Source organism: Rhyacophila brunnea, unplaced genomic scaffold (assembly GCF_057557595.1).
Source record: "Rhyacophila brunnea isolate RB1 unplaced genomic scaffold, BYU_Rbru_1.0 scaffold_6, whole genome shotgun sequence".
In the NCBI taxonomy this organism is placed as follows: domain Eukaryota; kingdom Metazoa; phylum Arthropoda; class Insecta; order Trichoptera; family Rhyacophilidae; genus Rhyacophila; species Rhyacophila brunnea.
Window position 1 is genome coordinate 22,986,490 of NW_028233276.1, and position 20,485 is coordinate 23,006,974.

Here is a 20,485-nt window from a genome sequence, read left to right on the forward strand (position 1 = left end):
ACATTATACTGCCCTGCTAAGTAAAAATACAGTGTTTTTGGTTATAATGAATTACTTGTTTTGATTGTTTTGATAAAATCTCTAAATAAACAAGTGTGTAGGTATTTCGAGATTATGTCAAAACAATCCAATAATTTTACATAATATAAGAGAAATGTCAGTTTAAATCTCCTACAACAATTTCCCAAAATCCAAAAACACTATCTTTTTACTTAGGAGGGCAGTACAGATATACCTATATATAGAAAAAATAAAGTTTGGGATGATACAATCAAAAGAGTTTACTAAGTAAAAATTTAATATTTTTTCGACCCAATAGGTATAACAGACGAAAGGGTTTTATGAAAGACTCAGTTAAAAATAAAACGAAATTATTACACTTGAAATATGATTCATCAAAGTATTTTCATTGTATAAAGATATACGCTGTCATGATATTATTTTTCCTTTGTTATATTTATTGTATTTGTAGAATATCCAAATGAATTAATTTCCAAAGGTCAAGCGAATCTTCTTACGGAAAGAAGGAACATCTCGGCTGCAAACGTATAATAATAATATATCCTTCTGAAAACCATTATGCATACTTCAAACCACTGAGCGAAAGGATTTTTCCGTTTCCCATTTCTTTCGGAAAATTCGAAGTAGGGCGACGGAATGCGTCCTACGTTTGTAACCTTTGATCTGTCAACCTTTACCGTATGAATAATTTAACCTTTTTTCAGGAGTCAAGATAGATAAAAAAATCTCATATATGAAATATCTCTTTTTGTCGAAATATTGGATCATATCCACGATCGCAAAACCGCGGAAAAGTATTGTGTACAAAGCATGCACGTGTAAATTTTCATGTTTAATATTTTGTATTTGCAATAGAAAAATTTTAATATCAAATGTTTGTGTTTTGACAAAACAAAAAAACACCTACCACGTTTCATGACGTTTCAAAATATTTCAATATTGCACGTGGATGAAAACGGATTTTATATTGCATTGGAATAAAACAAATACCTTATACGCTTTTTTGCCATATAGTTCATAACACGATACATAACTGATCTATTTCACTTAACCAAGCTGTAATTCTATGTGAAATAATGGATTATTTTTTCGTGGTATGTTTCGTTCATAGCCATAATGAATTTGTTGGGCGAATGGCTTCATTCATCATACATAGGTCTTTTAATATACATGTGGTGGTATCAGTGGCGAAGGGTGACTTTTGGAAAGAGGTAGGCTGTGGGAGTAACCATGATTGTCAGATATATTTACGGGAAATAAGAAGATAACCCAATATTACTACTGATGAATAGGTACGCTGAATCGATGAAATTTCAAAAGCTTAATTGGTTTGTTATAATTAGTTTATAAAAATAAGCAATTAGTTTGAATTACTTATGTATTTTCCTAAACATTTATAAACGTAACATACGCTCAAAATATATTACAGGTTTACATTATTAGGTAGGTACAGTATCAGATATCTAAATTGTCTAATGAGTGAACTAATAGATAAATAAAAATCACGAGATAAATTATTTTATATTTCTAACAACAATCAATACATATTTATGTGATTTAATCCCATAGAAATTACACTTTAAATTATCTTCTTACTAATTATTTTGAATAAATGTGCTCTAGCGACGTAAGCGCTAACGAAACAACTTGTAGATTTGTAAGCGGGACGCCAGACATTTTGAAATTATGAGAAAAAAACTTCATATTGAAAAACCCGACGATTCACGGCAAAATAATCCTATACAATATGTGAAGCGAAACGCGGTGTGTTTTATTTTTTTAAGCTTTCGAGAGATGCCGTAGATGGTGCTTATTGAAATATGGGAAAAGATCGTAAAATTATGACAACTATACGATAGATGTATTTTGGCATATTGAATGTATTATTATGTGTGATTATATAAATACGTCAATATGAAAATAAAAATTATTTTTCTTAAGAAGGTAGGCTTTAAATAATCGCTTAGTATGAAGTCTTCGCCACTGGGTGGTATATATACCCACATTAGGAGCATAAATAGTTATTTAGTTGTTAAGTATCTTAACATCGATGTATGTTTTAATATTGACTGCAGATCTCTCTCTCTGTCTCCTCAGATCAGAGAAGACATTTTAATTGTGAGTAATGAGAAGTATCTCTCTAAATAAATAATTTATTATCAGTGTAGAATATTTAGGTATTATCATAGTTTTCAAAAGACAGTAGTCAATAAATCGTTTAAAACGGGGGTACCTAACCTTGTTTTCACAAGTAGCATATTTATAATCAAAGGCGTATGTCGGGAACATTTCTTTCCTTGGAAACTTACATAACTGAGACAGATTTATATGTGATTAGATTAGTTCTATATTTGTAACAATTCCTAGTCAAATAACCTTGTATTAATGAAGTTTTAAATATGACGTAATATAATGAAACAGTTGATTAAAAACATGCAAATATTATGTTTTTTATTAATAAAAATATATATTATTATGAATGTCGTATGCAAAAAATATATAAGAAAACATAATGAAATTTTAATTAAGTAATTGGATCTTTGGTTTCTTCAATCAAATTTTCATAATATTAATACTGTCGACCAAAGGTACATTTGAATTTAACTCCATTAGAATTTCAATTTTTCATAGTTGAAATGTATTTTACAACGTTTTTCTTAGCTCGTATTCTTATTTGTCCGGTGGTGCTTTGTCCGGTACAAATCTTGCAAACGATTTTTAACTAACTTCCCGACTAGCTAGACATTTGAAACTTTTAGAATATATCAGAACACGATGCCAATGCATTTTTTTAATACTTTTAACCATCTCTAAGTAGAATTGAATTAATTTTCAGTTAATTCTGTTTTGTATGAAAAGTTATTTCGACACCATTATTGGTTGCTAGGGGGTCTGGGGTCCTAGCAACTAAATTATTAATATATACTTGCGTTACTATGGAAATCAATATGACATCTTAAAATGATATTTCAGTATTATTTCTATCAAGTACAAATGTTTTTGATCGTTTAAGCTAGTCAAGTCAAGTTTATATGATTCAACAGAAAATTTAAAAACGTTGTACATAAAAAGTTCTTTTTATCTTGTAATTATTTATGTTCCTATTCTTAAACAGTCATTTAGATTTGCATCAGTGAGTCGTGGTCAGTATTTTGATTTTATTATATTCATTCTAGAAAATAATGATAAAATAATATAAAAATCAGTCCATGTGCGCACGTAAAAGTGCTCCAGGGCGCAACTGCGCCCACAGTCACGGGGTTAAGAATCCTTGGTTTAATAAGTACAGTGTTATTAGCGCTGTAATTTTAAAAATACCTACAGTGATATATGATATTCTGGAAAACACGTTAGATTATTTTTTATATTTAACAGAAACGGGAGACTGTAAAATAGAGATGTACGTAAATTTTCCAATCGGCCGTGATGACGTGTCAGCCAGAATATTAAGCTTGTACTATATAAATAGATGTTTAATTTACGTAAAATGTGTATTGGAATAAATTTCAATTAATTACCTGCAATTTTCCTCTCCCGCATCCTTCTCCACAGCTGCTCGGCTTTCCGCATCGGCCAGTTCTCCACCTTGGCGCTGAAGCTCCTGAAGAACTTGTACTCCTTGAAGTGCGACATCCTCCGCTCCATCTTCGTGGGTGTGTGGTGAGGAGGCGACGGGGTCTTCGGCATCTCAGACGAGACCGTCATCGCCTCCACGCCCAGGGTGGACTCAACTTTGTGGTCCCCCATGTCGGGCAACGCTTTGCCTTTATTTGGAATTTTGACAGATGTAAGTATACGAAATACTGACAAACTATATATGGTCATACATGTTGGGATAACACTTTGTATTTATTTACCATATTTTGGTAATTTTCGATAGATCCTTCATTATATAAAGCACTTTTTCACTTCACTTATTTATTTCACGTAGGTACGTAATTATATAATATTATATATTCAACGTTCGTATAGTAATAATAGTTTTTATTATGATACATTGTATCGTATCTAAGTCAATTAGTTAAATATTTCTGAAAATCTATAAAAATCTTAAACTGGAGTTACTTATATGCGTTTAACGCATAATATTATTATGTATAATAGATATTATAACAATAATATATTCAATTCGTATATTCGTACGAAATGATTTTCTATGCCAATATTAAAGTGTTAATTATTTTGAAATATTTGCCTTACGATTTGAAGTATTTTTTTAGTTATAACTGAAAAATTGATGATCAATATTGATGAAACTGGCACAACTTAAAGATTACCCTTTTCTACCAATTTACCAAAATGATATTTGAATAGATTTTTAAGTTAAGATAAAATAACGCACTTGCAAAGATTTTATACATTAGTGTGACACTGATGTATAAGTTTAATAGCACTAACAGGATATTCGTAGAAATGAAATGGCTGGGTAGCCAGCCCTGCGCCTAATTCCAACCGTTATTGAAAATGACGATATTTGTATTATATAAAAATATAAAACGTATGTACCTATGTATGTGTCGAGTTTTACCACCAAAGTGTTACTTAGTACCTACAGATTTTATATTTATGAATTAATTATTCACCTTTTGAGTCTTTTCAGTATAGAAACCAGAAATTCCTAAAACTAAAACGCAGGACCCAAATGCTCAGTGTAGGTCAAAATAGAGCTTTTATGGTACTTTTAGAGCATAACCCTGGACATCCCTTAAACGTTGTAGATAATCTATTTATATAAATTTGAAGCCTTAATATCCTTTATGTTTATTTTAAACATTTGATGACTATATTATAAAGTATTTTTATGACATAAAATAGTATTCTTTTAAACCCTTCGATCTAATGTTTTATAGTCATATTTCAATACGTCCATACTCCATGTGCAGTGGTATTAAGATTTTTTAGATTTATTTATTTTTAAACGCATTTACAAAACCATTTATTATTATATATTTATTACAATTATTATAAATCAATCCTTATTCGTAGGATGTTTATCACATTTGAATGATCAAATACATAGCTTATAATCAGTATCTTTAGAATTATCTTCAAATGTGTTAATCGTGTCCATTTTTTGAATAATAAAATGCCTAATTCTTTTCAAATTTGGGATCACAAAGATTATAAAATATATTTTTTTGTCGTAAATATGTCACTATATAATGTTAACATTAATAATTTTACTAATGGTTTTGAAAATGCGTTAATAAATCTAAAGAATCTTAACACCAGTGCACATGGACGTACTGAATTATGACTATATTCTAAAAAATAGATCGAAAGGTTTAAAAGAACACTATTTTATGTAATGAAAATACTTTATTCAGTCATCAAATATTTAAAATAATTATAAAGGATAATAAGGCTTCAAAATTATATAAATAGATTATCTACAACGTTTAAGGAATGTTCAGGGTTATGCTCTGAAAATGCCATAAAAGCTCCATTTTGACCTACGCTGAGCATGTGGGCCGTTAAAAAGTATTTTGTGCAGAAATTATTTTACGACACGTAGGTACCTATTTCACTCACACTATATACGTTATAATGCTCACCAGAACGAAACATGCGTCGCAAGTTCATATATGCAGTTGTCAATACCAAATGATAAGATTTTTTAAATTATCATGATTCAACACTAAATAAAATCTATTGAAAAAAACAAGTTATACATACATAAAAAAATAACCTACATATAAAACATGAAAATATGAATAATATATTCTATTCATAAAAGGGTAAGTAGGTACTTACATAAATATAAATTTGAAAATCTGTCTCCAAATCCTAGTATTCCAGCATTTTTAATATTTCATCAACAAATATTTCCGAGTCCCGGGATTCAGGATTCCAAAAGTGTAAACTAATGAGCTTTCGTCAAGACATCGCAGTGCTAAAACGACACATTTTAGTTCGTATTATGCATGTTTAATACTATTATCAACACACTTTCTGTTTATCTACAGCTTTCATTAAAGATTAGCGGTTGAAATTCCCCTACCCTAAAACCTCATATTTGTAATGTGAACGAGAGATAAATTTGTAATGTGTACTGTGTGTTTCTTATGAACGTATTACAATTCAAAATTCAGTTGAAAGCTTGTGACAACAGAATTTACGAAACTTTCCAAAACCACATAAAATTACAATTTAGTCATATTATTTATAATAAAAATAAAATATTTTAGAAAACAAATCTAAATCAAAACTTTACATTATTGTAAATGATTGCATGCTGAATCAATAATTCGTATGTTTATGATTATATTATCACATTATTAACTGTATAAAAGAATTAACATATATTAATATATAAGTATGAACTTCATCAAAATGTAAACAATAATATATAGCTGTACCGTACACCGTAAAGTCGTAAGTCTAACATGAATGGATTTTTTTTTACTTAACCCATAGCTTACGGGCCGCACAAAATTGTGTTTTTGCTAATTACTTTTCAAATGCAAATTAACACGTTAATTACAAAATTAATTAAAAGCGCCCGTAAGCATTGTGTTAAGATACACCGGCTCTCATGTACAGAAATTTGTATCTACTATCGCCAAGTAAACACTGAATCTCTTGAAAATATTAATGATTAATATTTATTAACTCATAATTAACGCTTCATCTTTATAAATAAATAATATAATATGCAGTATGTAGATTGTTTCATTCGTTGATATACAAGTACTATGCAAACGATATAGGTATTTGTGTAAAATTGCATGGTCAATAAAACAATGAATATCTGTACCACAGAGCCAGTGTGTTGTATGTTTTTGTAGTAAATAAATTCAGTACAAATTTGAACCAAAAATATCATACCTTCCAGAGCTAATTTAGCCTTTGAGTTTAATCATAACATGGTTTTCCTAAAATCAAAAGTCCATAGACATATGTATTCTCACGAAAGTCTTCTTTTTAGATACACGATACGCTGGCTCTCATATTGTATATATATTATTATTATTAATTAACTTTCAACTCTAGTCTGAAGATATTAAATGTGTATATGTGTAAAAGTTCTAGGTTGGTATTTGCTTCGGAAATGCCAAACGTCTTGTTAACGGGTAAAATTGTAATAATTTGCTACTAGACAGGTTTTAAAATAATCTTTACTCTCACACCTACAATATTCATAAATTAATTTTATGAAAATTGAGTAAACATGTGCATTAGTTTGGATGCGCAGTTTTTGTTTAAACACTTTCCGAAAATATAAAATAGTTATAAAATTAGAGGAGTCGAAACCACATTGAAACCGAGCGCATGTAATAGCATACAAATAAAATCACCCGCAAAACACGAGTCCATTAGTAAAACACAATCTAAAGTTAAATTGGAAAAGCCGAAATAGCCTTCGAGATAAGTGGGAAAAATCAAAACTTTAAGCCAACGTTAAACTCAATGATGCGGTATCGGCGGTTGATTTGTAAAGTTGAATAATTGATTATTATTGACGACTAGAAATGAATTATTAATTAATCGCTTAAAACTTTCAACGTCTACATACAACTTTGGAAGCGTGTAAAGTCGAAACTGTAGAGCCAAATGTTCCATAATAACTTTACAGAATCAATTTCATTTTTGATGCATATATGTACGACTATTTGTTTTAGTATCCTTAGCAAGGCCGCTAATTAATCATACTTTTCTACAATATCACAATGTAAACTAGGAGTATATTAACATGACACATTATATAAAGTTTTTCGCAAGGTGGAGTTTATATTAAGACGATACTTCAGTGAAACGGCAAATAATTTTCAACTATAGCCATAGGTGCGACGAAATTTTGGACTCGCTGGCGAGGTGTGAACACGTCAATTTGTTTCGTGATGGCGACGGGGGTATTAATTCTTAAATCGTGTAAAGATGACTAAAATCGTTACCAATTTACTTGAAAAAGAAAACATGTCAATGAATATATTATTATTGTTACTAATAGAACAATAAACAGAACATTAAATGGACGCATGTTGGACTTATATGACAAAGGCGGGCGTCTGCAGGCGTCATTTGCACAATCCGCGCATCGCCTATCCACGATCTTTTTAGACCATGCCTCAACTGAGGTATAGCCTTAACAGTATTATATTATAATTTAATTATTAAGAGTATATGACCCAATGTGCCTAAACTCTCCGTCTCCTGAGAACATTTTAAATTTAGTGCTAAAGCAACCATCGCCAGGCTAATAATCAACAATTAAATAATACAAATTCAACTAAACCCATAACTAACTAACTAACTAACTCAACCTCTCCATAAACATAACAAGTGCGCGAGTGAGTGACCCGGAGTTAAGGAATACCACCATCAAAAGGTTAGTGCCTGGAATCCCTCCGTCTACCTTACTCCACCCAAAACTCAACGTAGACAAATAATACAGTACATTTAAATTATCGCCAAAGACTTTCACGGCTTGTTGTTATCGTATTTGGGTCTTGGGCTGTGTTTTCCTCTGCGTCTTCACACTGTGTTTTTCCTCTTTCTGCGCAGAGGAAAGAATGTGAGAGACAAAAAACCAAATTATATTAAGGCTATACTTCAGCTGAGGCATGGTCTATAAAGATCGTGGCTACGCGACGCACAGATTGGGCAAACGACGCGTGACGAACAAAATATAATTTGTCATAAAAATTCAACATGCGTCCATTTAATGTTATGTTTATTGTTATTTAAGTAATAATAATAATATATTCATTGACATGTTTTGTTATTTTTTGAGTAACTACGTAACGTTTTTTAGGTATCTTTACACGATTTAAGAATTAATTCTTCCGACGCCATCAAAAAACAAATTGAAAAACAAGTCGACTATCGCTCTCCGATTGGCAACGCGTCCGAAATTACGTCCCACATATTGCTGAAAATTATTTTCCGTTTCACTGAAGTATGCACTTAGGTATTTTGAATTAAATATGGTTGTTAGCCATTCACCAAATTAGGTTTAAATCAAAAAAATTTACATTCAAATTCACGATCCGCGGTTTCAGTGGAAAATGCTCTTCTGCTATGCCACATACAATGTATAATTAATTATGTATGTTTTTATCTTCTACAAAAAAATATAAATAACCAGTTTATTGATATTTTATACAAAAATATATAATTTAAGTTTAATATTTTACTCAATTAAATTTGAAGACTAATCGGGAGTTTATAAAGCAAAGTTAAACTGTTGAATACAATTTACTTGTATCCAAAGTATTCATAAAATGATAAAATAGTTTTCTTTTTTACCTACGTAATATGATAGATTTATTAATTCACATTTATTTGATTCAATGATAACATCTTGGGTAAATCTGCTTTGATCCACTTGATTTATTATAAGAGATATACATTTTTTTTTAAATTATTGACAGTTGGCAGCGCTAATAGAGATGTGTTTAAATTTTCAACATCTCGCGCCCAACAAAAGGAATTCAACATTATATTCGCAGATGTTTAAAATAGATTTCACAAAGAAATAGCGAATGTATGATTGAAGAAGCATAGAAATGAAAATATGTAGATTCTGAAAATACTGTTTATTGTTGAACTTCATAAATATTATTTCAAATGTTGTAAGCGTAGCCCCGGTAATAGAATATACGTAAGAAATGTTTATTTTAAAGAACAAAGAGTTATGTTATATATTATTTTGTTAAACCGTTTAGTATGTCACTAAGTCTTAAGATTAAAAAAAACCATGATAATTAAAACAAAAACCATATTTTTTAAATTCATTCATATAAATCTCAAATTATAGCTCATTATATCTAGCTTCATCGTTCTGCTTACAACTTTCAGACAATGTTAAATATTTTTACGTATATATTTCAAGTATTAAAACTTAATAAGGTATTGAATAGTTTTGCCAAGCGACCTTCATTATATTGTGTTAACTTTGATAGAAACCAGATGAAGAGATTCAGTCACTTATTGTATTAATAGTCTGATTAATAAAAACGATTTACATTAAACTTATCGTAAGATTGAAATATTATTTTATAGAAACTTCAATGCTTCACGAAGAAATCTCTAGTCTCGGAAAATAATCATACTTTTTATTATAACATAGGTAATCACTTCAATAGTGCTAACTGTTATTATTGGCATATGGCATATCGTCGAAAATTTTCTAAAAACACGTATCTCAATTTTTGTCAGTTTTGAGTCGTTTGATGTAATGAATTCAGAATTTGAATACGCACATATTCCACTAAAACGTATGTCAAAATATGCTTTACAACATAATAGATTTTAGCAATAACAAAATTATCACAATAAAAGACTTTTATAAATATTATAAACTCGTATCTTGAGTTACGTGTTTGTAAGTATACAGAATACTGAACTCCGACAGATGATTGTACTGAAGCTTTTTCTCCTAAGTCAAGATAATTATGTGTTTGCTGCAGTAATATTCACAGTAAAGTTGCAAACATTCTCGTATCTCCGACAATATGACTGATCGGTCGAAAGTATAGTGCGATAAATTGAAGAAACATAACATTTTTTTCATGAAAATATCTGTAACTATACTAAATAGATATTTTATAGAAGAAAATTTATTTCTAAATTAAAAACTGAGAGGATAAAGTTGTTATTTGCCTCTCCTGAAAAGTTGTATTTTTTGAGATACGTGTTTGTAAAAAATTACAGATGACATGGCATTGTAAAATTTAAATAAAACACAATACATACATAATATTATGTATTCCAAAATAGATTGAGTGTTTTAAGTAATGAAACGAATAATTATACTTTTAGGTCCACAATAATAATATAACATATTAAAATATTTATTGTGATACCTTCAAAATTTTAACATATATTTAGGTGTCGAATAAGCAGCAGGTCCTTTAAAATAAAAACAGTCTGTATTTATATTTCGCAATGTATGAAAATGTTGGTGAATTATATATTTCAAAATACAGCATCTAAGGTGTGGGCGTGTGCGCGTTACGTAGAAATTTTGTAGAAAGTAGTAGCAGTAGACACCAGGATAATAATTTGACGAGTTAATTAATCTATGCAAAAGTACAATGTTTCTGTACATATTCATTTGTACAAAATTTACTGTTCAGAGAGTTTAAGTACTGCTCACACAAAAATTTAATTAGAGGGAACGTTGGTAAGCAGAACGTTAAAACTTATAAATGTATTTATTTGTTTTTCAAACAAAGAAACATGAAATTGCATCAATTACATCAATCTATCACATGTGACTCGGCGATACTCTTTATAATATTATTTGTTATTAAATAATATTAGTTTTCAGAGGTACAAGAAACCGACATACAAATCATATAAAACAGACGTTTTTTGTAGAAGTAAGATTTAACAAAGCTTCCGTTGACCTATTTAGTAGTGGAAGAAAATCCTGCGTAGGTAATGTTCGGGTTTTCAAATAATATGATAAGCTACAGAAATCCGTGACGGCGGCAGGCGATAAAGAAATTTTATTGTAGTTCGTCTTTTACGCAGTGTGCTCGGCGCTTTATGGTGTCGCAGTCTGCCGTTTTATAACCATTAAGCGACGTGATAAAAATATTTTAAATGAATGATCGCGCAGGAAAAAATGAAAGAGGAAGGGTATTATGGTGAAGGAACGAATGACGGATTTACGACACATCTCCGAGTAGACCCTGCGATGTGTTCAAATAGTGCCGCGTTTCCACATATCAATTTTGTTGCTCAACTGTCTGTTGAATGTTGAAAAATTAAAAAGAACGTTCTCATAATATATCACTATAAGTTAAATAGATAATCGTAGTCAAGATGGCATCAGGTGAATTCATTAGTTCATTAACGTAATTTCATCCGACCGCTCCAAAACATTATACACAATTCTGAAATTAAAACATGTGCACGATTGCATGCATACTAATTGCATTAAATTCTAAATAAGTTGTTTCCGATGTAAGTGATCCATTGTCGACTCGAATTATGATTCATAGTTGAATTGCCTAAAAGTAGAAAATATCCCAACTTCATTTAATTCAAAGTACAAGTTGATCGATTTTGTTAAAATGTGGCTCCCACTTATCGATTGAGGTTCAACTATCATTCAACAGATCATTTATTGATGTAAGATATTTGTGTCGCTATGATGTATTTGCCAGTAATGTGAATTTGGGCAAGAAACAAGAGATAGTAGGAGGGGCTCTAAAGCGAGCATCAGGCGCTATCTAAACTAAGTCAGAGATCATCACCAAAAATGGTATCTGCACAAATTAATATTAATTAATAATAACATAATTATTGATTATATGATTTTTAATTGGTGATAGTAATGATGCATATCAGTTGGCCATCGATCACATCAATAATCACAGCTATTTCCATAAAAGTATGAACGTACTTTGTAAGGTGTGTTGTTCTAAAAACGGCGGCGTGATTTTCGGATTCGATAGCGACTACCAAATTGATCATCCAGAAAACTCTAAATAATTACTGCTGAATAAAGAGATCAAATATTATATTATACTATATATAATCAGTTTCGGTATTGATAATACGACTCAACGGATGTCACACCAAGCTTAACTGATACGACATAGTCCCGCCATATAAATAGATAAATACTTAATATACTGTACTTCATTAAGTAGACTTTATTAATACTTGAGAGCTTTTTAATAAAAGCTCAATTCAGCATAATTGGTACATTAGATGTCTGTAGTTAGGTACAACATTTTTTAAAGTTACTATTTTATCATCAAGACTATTAATGACAAGACTATTAATGTCACCTATTAATAATTACAAGATAAAAAGAACTTTTTATATAACACACTTTTAAATTTTCTGTTTGACAATTCTATGTAATAATATAAACTTTTTATTGTACTTGATAGAAATACTGAATAAATATAGAATACTGAAATGTCATTTTGACATTTCATATTGATTTCCATAGTAACGCACGTATATATCAATAATTTAGTTGCTGGGACCCCCCTAGCAACCAATAATAATAACTTTCCATACAAAACAGAATTAATTGAAAATGAATTCCATTCTGCTTAAAAATGTCGTCGTGTTCTGATATATTCTAAAAGTTTCAAATCTATAGCTAATCGGGAAGTTAGTTATATATATTTAACCTTCCAATACAAATCTTGGACAAACAAGAATACGAGCTAATAAAAACGTGGTAAAAATACAATTTTCTAGAAAAATATATTCAGCAAACTTTACATTGGATTTTGCAATAGACACGTAAAATGCAATATTTTACGTTTTGTATTTGTCAAGATATTTTGCAATGGTTTGACGTAATATTATCATCGCAAAGTTCATTTTCCTTCATATGGTACTCTAAATTAATTCTTAATGTTCACCGTTTACTTAAATGGTGTATGGGTCCTAAATATTAATAACAATGTCACACATATTATATTTTCTGAAAATGCTCCATTATTATTTTAAATTCATTGTTCACTTGGCGATTCATGACAGATTTTTAAATTTTCGTAATATTATTTACTTACGAGTATCTATATTATAATTGAACTTTATATAGTCATGTATTACTGCATATTTATGCGAACAGTTAACAAAACTCCTAAACCTAAACCCTCAGCAACTCGCTACATAAACTGGATATTTCGATTCCATTAACAAGAAATTCACGAGTAAAAACAACTAAATATGATACATATTTAGAGTGAGAGATTTTTATCACCGCATAAATAGCAATAACATTGCGTTTACCTGTCTTAAATTGTATGAACAAATATTTACTTATACTGATATAATATGGAGAATGATAGATGGCATTACAATTAATTAAATATACCTAAACCAAACGATAACAAAAAAAATATACTCCACTTGGGTGAAGCAATCATCGTATATTCACCTTATTTTAAATACACTAAAATACACAACATTGTTTTTTTATTATCATTAAATATAACAGGAGGAATTTTATATATTTACACAAAACAATTACTATTAACAAGTATGCATAATATACCGATTATGGACATTTAAACAATTTTAAAAGTTTATATTTAAATTACGTAATATATCACACATTAAAAGGGTATTCGTTTTATCAGACTTATATATATAGAAAAATAATAATGTCTTCACAAAAAATACATTGAGGGATATGGAAATTATAATTATTGTTACAAATAGCTATTTTAAATTACGAAGATGATAGTTTAAAAATAAAGTTTACTTTAATTTGAGTTTTAATGATCACTTTAACTACTTATTTAGAAAATAAGATTATTTAAATCAAAGCTATGTTTGATGTCAGTTGATAAACAACTGCATTTATTCGCGACAGTTTATTTCACACTTTTATTTATGTGCGTTTTATATCGAAGGAATAATACTGAGGAAACTGCTCGAGTGTCACGTAAAGAAACATTAAACTTTCAGGAAGATAAGTGGCAGAAGATTTGTACGGCCTATCAGATAATACTGAGCTTAAAAGCTCACTATGATAGAAGCTTCTACAAGCTGACAGAGCTTTCGGCGTCTATAGGCGTCTGCCCGCGGCGGCGTCGCCTGTTCGTCTGAGGCTTTAGCGCAGTCCTGTAACGACAAAAACGGCGGGGAAACGGACGGCGGTATACAGCCTACGTAACGTAGCCTACATAAAATCGAGTGAAAAGCGTATAGCGTAGAAAGCCTGTTGATATCTATTCGGGTTATGTTTCGCCGCACCGGATACGGCACCTGTACAGCTGTGACGGAAACGCGATAAGAAAACTCTGGAGCCAACGGAAAACTTCGATAGGATCTCTATTTTCGGATAAGTTTGTGCAACGTAATTGATTGGTAGCGTCAAATTGGATATCTTCTAGTGTCAAAACTTATTTGTTTGACATTAACCGAAAACTTTTTATTATTTTCGTCGTCGTAAAATACGTCAATATTAGTATTTAAAACTCCATTTGTTTTCATGTAATTTTAATATGATTTCATGTGGATTTCATAATAGGCTTGGGTTGATAAGGTTTTTTATTCTTAGATTATTAGATTCACTCTACTTATAAGGCTCGCAATCTCTATCAGAGTAGGTCTAGGTCGATTTGGTGTGCCTGCATATATTAGGTTCTCTTTTGGTATTTATCAATCAAGTTACTGATATAGTCGATCAATCTTATTGTTAGTAATTTCGAAATATATTGATGACGCTATTTTAAGTATTTTAATACCCAATAAACATGTTCTAATTTAAATACATAAAATCGACCAAATCATTTTCTTAATCTATGCCTACTCTTCAGTTATAGCATAAACACTACACGGCGCATCCGAGAATCCCTATCGCATCGCGTAGTCTTCTTACGTCTTTTCAGGTCATGCCACTATGCTAGCATCCTAATAGCTCGTGTATGAAACCTATGGGTAGTATTTAACTGTATTATAGGATACCAGTATCCACCGCAAGCATTTGAGTGAGGTGAGGAAAAGTGCTATGATTCGTTATTGTAAAGCATAACCATCAACCAAGTAATATTTGATCCATATTCCATCCAAGTATAGACGTAAGTCCCAGACATTTCATGTCGAGTTGAATGTTGCTCCAGACATTTCCATTGAATAGCAAACTCTCTCTGAAGTATCATCTCCCATGATATGCACCACTAGGTATTTAAAACTGTCGACGCTAATTATAGGTAAATCTGAATCAATTCCCACCAGGGGTCTCAATCTTTTTGGCCGAATATATTAGGATTCGACTCCGTGACCAACTGCTTTAGAAGCGAATATTCTGCCACTTGCAATCAATCAGCTGGGAATTAATCCCAAAATAATATCATAATACTAAATAGATGATTACATTAAAACGTCTTATAAATATGTGGCTTCGGGTAAAAGTCGGTTTGGTTACAGCTGAGATAATCGTATTTATAATAAAGCACAGTTTTCAAGTTTTCTGTAGCCCAGAAGTTAATTCATGTTTCTTTTTTCATTATTTTATATTAGTTATGTGTAGTTAAATTCTTGATATTTTGAAATATTTAAAGCTTTGAATAGGTAATATTTCTCTTAAATAAAAATGGTTTTCTTAGTTTAATTATTGCATGTAAGTTACACACATCTCAATTTCGTCAAAAAATAACTTAAGCATTCTTTCCCCGCAAGCTCAGAAATATTGTGGTCCTTGATTGCAAAATAGATTAAAACTTCAGTCGTAAATTATTTTTTATTGACGTAAATTTATCCGCAAAACTCAATAAACATTATTAAAAGCTTACAAAAGCTCACCACAGATTTGTTAAAATTAGATATCGTGCGTAGACAAAAAAAAACGATATGATTGAATAGTGTATTCACGAAAAGGGGGCATTTAGGAAAGTTAAACAGTTAGTGAACAAAATGTAACTAACATTCAAAGTTTACTTTACATTGTAGCGCAGTATTTGTTCCACTCTGTTCAGTTAAACCGAAGTCATACAGAAGTATGTATTATAACAAGGGTGATTTTCAAAGTAGGTCAAAGCCTTGCTTTTCGGTTTGTTAAAAAAATCTCCGCGTGAATAGTATGCATGCTTGAAATGGAGTTAAGTATTATTTTTTTTTTTTTGTGAACAAGCATTAAAAAAGGTTTTGTCGTATTATCGTGTCATTTTTGAACTTTGCGACATTGGTAACAAAAAAATGTCATTTTTGTGATATATTTCCTGGAATATATTATAGTAAAAGAAAGTTTATTGGATACAAAATGAATATTTATAAATTATATAATAGTTTGAGTTTATCTGTTACTACTTTTATCGACTTATTTTAAAAGATGATATGAGTAATTTTATAACTTCAATCTTTTCAATATAGTGAACGTTTACTTTGGGATTATTCATAAAAAATATAAAATGTGTTTATTATATTATTATTATCGATACATGTTTCCCTTATGTAGTGAGCTTTGTCAAAAAATGTGTATCGTAATTTCTACGATTTCCAATTAGTTGCCTTTCCATCAGCGTTTTGACTATGTTCATGATTCCTATGCACAAAATGTAGTTATGTTTAATTATTGGCTATCTATTTTATTATACATAGAAAACTACTGGACCAATATTGAAAAATTTCAAAGCATATAAATTACATTGTTAGTCAGTGACGTAGAGTAGAAGTAAGCTGTGGAGATCCGACATAAATATTGCACGCTATGTTATTCAACCCACGTCCACTGAATTCGCGCCAATATACTTTACCAACTGTTTAATTAAATTTTAAAAACAAACCAACATTTTCCACAATACTGTGTATACTAAGTTCAGTGAAAACAAAGTTATGACTAGCAAAGTGTGTACTATTTATGACAGATTTCCACAGCCTACCTCTACTTATTGTTAATGTGTTGATACTAATTTAATAGACGAATATTATGGATATCTCGAAAGCTTCCGAAGTTATGATAAAACTTCTCGAAAATAATATTCTTGCAACAATTCATCATGAGTAGGTAAAACGGTTAGATAGCAGCGGTGGAACAGTACGATGAGGTACGGGTAGATAAGCGCGTGTCTACATCCGACCATAGTCGATTACGCGGGCTTAATCGGAGCTGATAACAAAATTGAATTACATGTAGGTAACGTTGACCGAGCGGTTACGCATTAAGCTTGTAATGTCCTGGAAAATTCTTGTCTGGGTCTGGAAAATTCACATGTTGTTTTTAAATGTGTATTTGGACCCAGATTATGGACCTCGTAAGTTGAGCAAATGGCTAATATCCATTTCTCGTAAAAACAAAAATATGTTAATACAATCTTATGAATAGAGGCAAATATTTTGATCTTAGGGTCGAACATGATAAAAATAAAGTTGTTAGATAGCAGTGGTGGAATACTGAAATGAGATGCGGGTCGTGTGCCTAGATCGAACTGTTATCTTTATAATCTTATGTAGATAAAATAATATGTATGTTTTGTTTCCGTATTTTATCTGGCAAAGTCGCGAACAATAATTGTTAGTTTACAAATAAAATTATTATTATAAATTTTAATGGTGGTATAGAAAATGAGCTGTATATATTATGAGAACAGGTTGCTGGGGAAAATTTAACAATAATTTTACTGTATATTGAATAAATTTCTAATATTTCATAATCATAATATGAAAATTTTCGATACGCCCCTGCTGTCCTATATAATATTGCACCGCGAATTAATGCTCAATTTTTGCAGATTTTTTTGAATAAAGAATGTTTATAGGTATCTTAAACGAACGATTCAATTGTTTTTTAAAGCACATTCATTTCCGTATTATCATTTGACAATACAATATCCACGGCATTATTTGAACGAATAATGCGGCGCCCATTGATCGAGATCTCTATTCATCCTCTCGAAAACGTCAAACATTCAATAGAGAGGACGCAGAGTGTCCATTATTATTTCGTGATCGATTTCTCACTCAGGGCCTGTTTTTCGCCCCTCGCATAAAACATTCCCTCTGAAAGACTCTGGCGGATTTTCTAAAAATGGCATTTCATATCGACGGTATTAGCATGGTCCAATGACGCCGTCGCGTACGGCAAAACGGCAGGCCAGAGGTGAACAAAGTAAATAATAAAACAGGTTTATCCTCTTTTAATATACTCTCCTAGGATGACAGTATGGCAGCAATCCTGAAGTATCAGACAATCAATCTCGCGGACAATTATTGGTCGTAGACGATCTAATTTAAATTTGAGGACATTACTTATCGTTTATTGTTTTGGTTATATTTGGGGCTATTCAAAAACGTGGCATTTGGAATACAAGGTATTATGAAAAGCTATTGAAAAGATTACGTGACATGTGAAAATAGAGAGACTGCGCTGGATCGGGCATGTGAATAGAATGCCGGAGAAGACACATGCAAGACGGGTAATATACGCAAACCCCGACGGTAAGAGAAGACCTGGCCGGCCGAAACAAAGAGACAACATCACAGGTGGTTTAACATTATCTTTAAAATGCTAATAAATTCCATCCGTTTCGGTGATGTCACCTCGGGTTACCGTACGACATTGACAATATTACAGTAGATAAAATAAAAATGCATATTTTGGCAACATAATTAAGGTTTCATAATCATTATTTTCCATTGGTTTTACCTATAAAATGTTTAGAAAGGCATCAAAACTTAATTACAATCATACAAGTATTTCTATACATTATTACAGCCAACAAGTTACAATGCTACCTTTATCCAACGCCTTATTTTCATAGCTCATTCTCATAATTCAGTATGTTGCTCTTTGTCGCATAGTATATTATACTTTTTGATATATTTTTTTTATTTATGATGGAATGCGACGCTTTGTACATATGCAATGTACATTATTTATAATGTATGTTAGGTAAAGGAAATCTGACGGATATCTATCTATTATAATATGTATTTACTGGATAATTCTATCGATTTTTAAAACAATATCATTTTAATTAGTTGTAATATTAATGATTTTAGGAGTAGCCGTATTATGACAATTATGAATTACATATTAACTGAAATATTTTCAGTTTAATGGGCTAAGTAACATAAGGTGAGATAACAGTAACACAAGTATTAGGAATGATAGGCTAAAGCAATTGGATAATGTCGGTGCTGGATCGAACAAGATGGAGGAAGTTTTTTTAAAGAGGCCAAGACCCGCAAAAGATTGTAATGCCATATATGATGATTATGACTATTAATCGCTCGTATTTAAAGAATTAATAGTTATTATTTAATTATTTTAATAGAGAATTCAAGTCTTATTTCTCAACATGAGATACTACTCCCTACACAACAGACACCTCAGCTAACACCCGAGATTGCGCATGGCTTATTATTATACCTTGTCAATTTATAGCAGTTATATATAGATACAGAACCAATAAACTATCACAAAAAGTTTAGGCCTTTGATATATTGTGATAAAATGACCAATAATAATTACAACGTCGGTCCCCAAACGAAGGGGAAAGAAGTTTAGCTATATGATGAGAGAGAAAAATATAGGATTATTATGTTGATCTTCTAAGGATTTATTACCTAACGGTAGAAAACATTTCGTGATCGGTGTAAAAGCAGCCCTATCAAACTGTTCTGGCCAGCATTCAATATAGTAAATATTGTGCTGATGGTAACCGACCTCTGATAAAGAATGGTCTTCACTCTCATAACTCCTACCTCATCTTCACTCTCTAAGAATTGTGATCACCCTGGAATAAATTTTACAGAATACAGCAATTATATGCAACATTTGACCCTTATGGTGGATGCTGTAGATTTCCCAATGAATTCCTTTGTCTGGTCACTTCACCTACCGTTCGCCACCGTCCTTTTTATTTAACGTACTAATCAAAACAATTAACAATTCTTTAGAAGAATCGCATTATATGAATCAAGTATACGGAAGACAGAATCTTGATGATGTACGTATAGCTACTGCAGTGTAGAGACATTTATGTGTTCTCTATAGGAAATCTTCATGGGAGAATTTATTTCCCCTGGCTATAGA

At 30.8% G+C, this 20,485-nt stretch overlaps 1 protein-coding gene across 5 annotated transcripts in view; it reads right to left on the reverse strand.

Annotated features, from left to right (window-relative positions):
* The window catches only part of cv-c (RhoGTPase activating protein), a 705,315-nt gene that overhangs the window by 376,693 nt on the left and 308,137 nt on the right, over positions 1-20,485 (reverse strand). Inside the window, exon 1 of one of the 5 annotated variants that reach the window (XM_085957157.1) lies at positions 3,540-3,699. The exons of the other annotated variants lie outside the window; for them this stretch is intronic. Within the exon in view, the coding sequence (XP_085813283.1) occupies positions 3,540-3,666 (127 nt within the window). The 5' untranslated portion in view covers positions 3,667-3,699. Of the gene's footprint in view, positions 1-3,539; positions 3,700-20,485 lie in introns of those variants that run through there. 5 annotated transcript variants of the gene reach the window in all.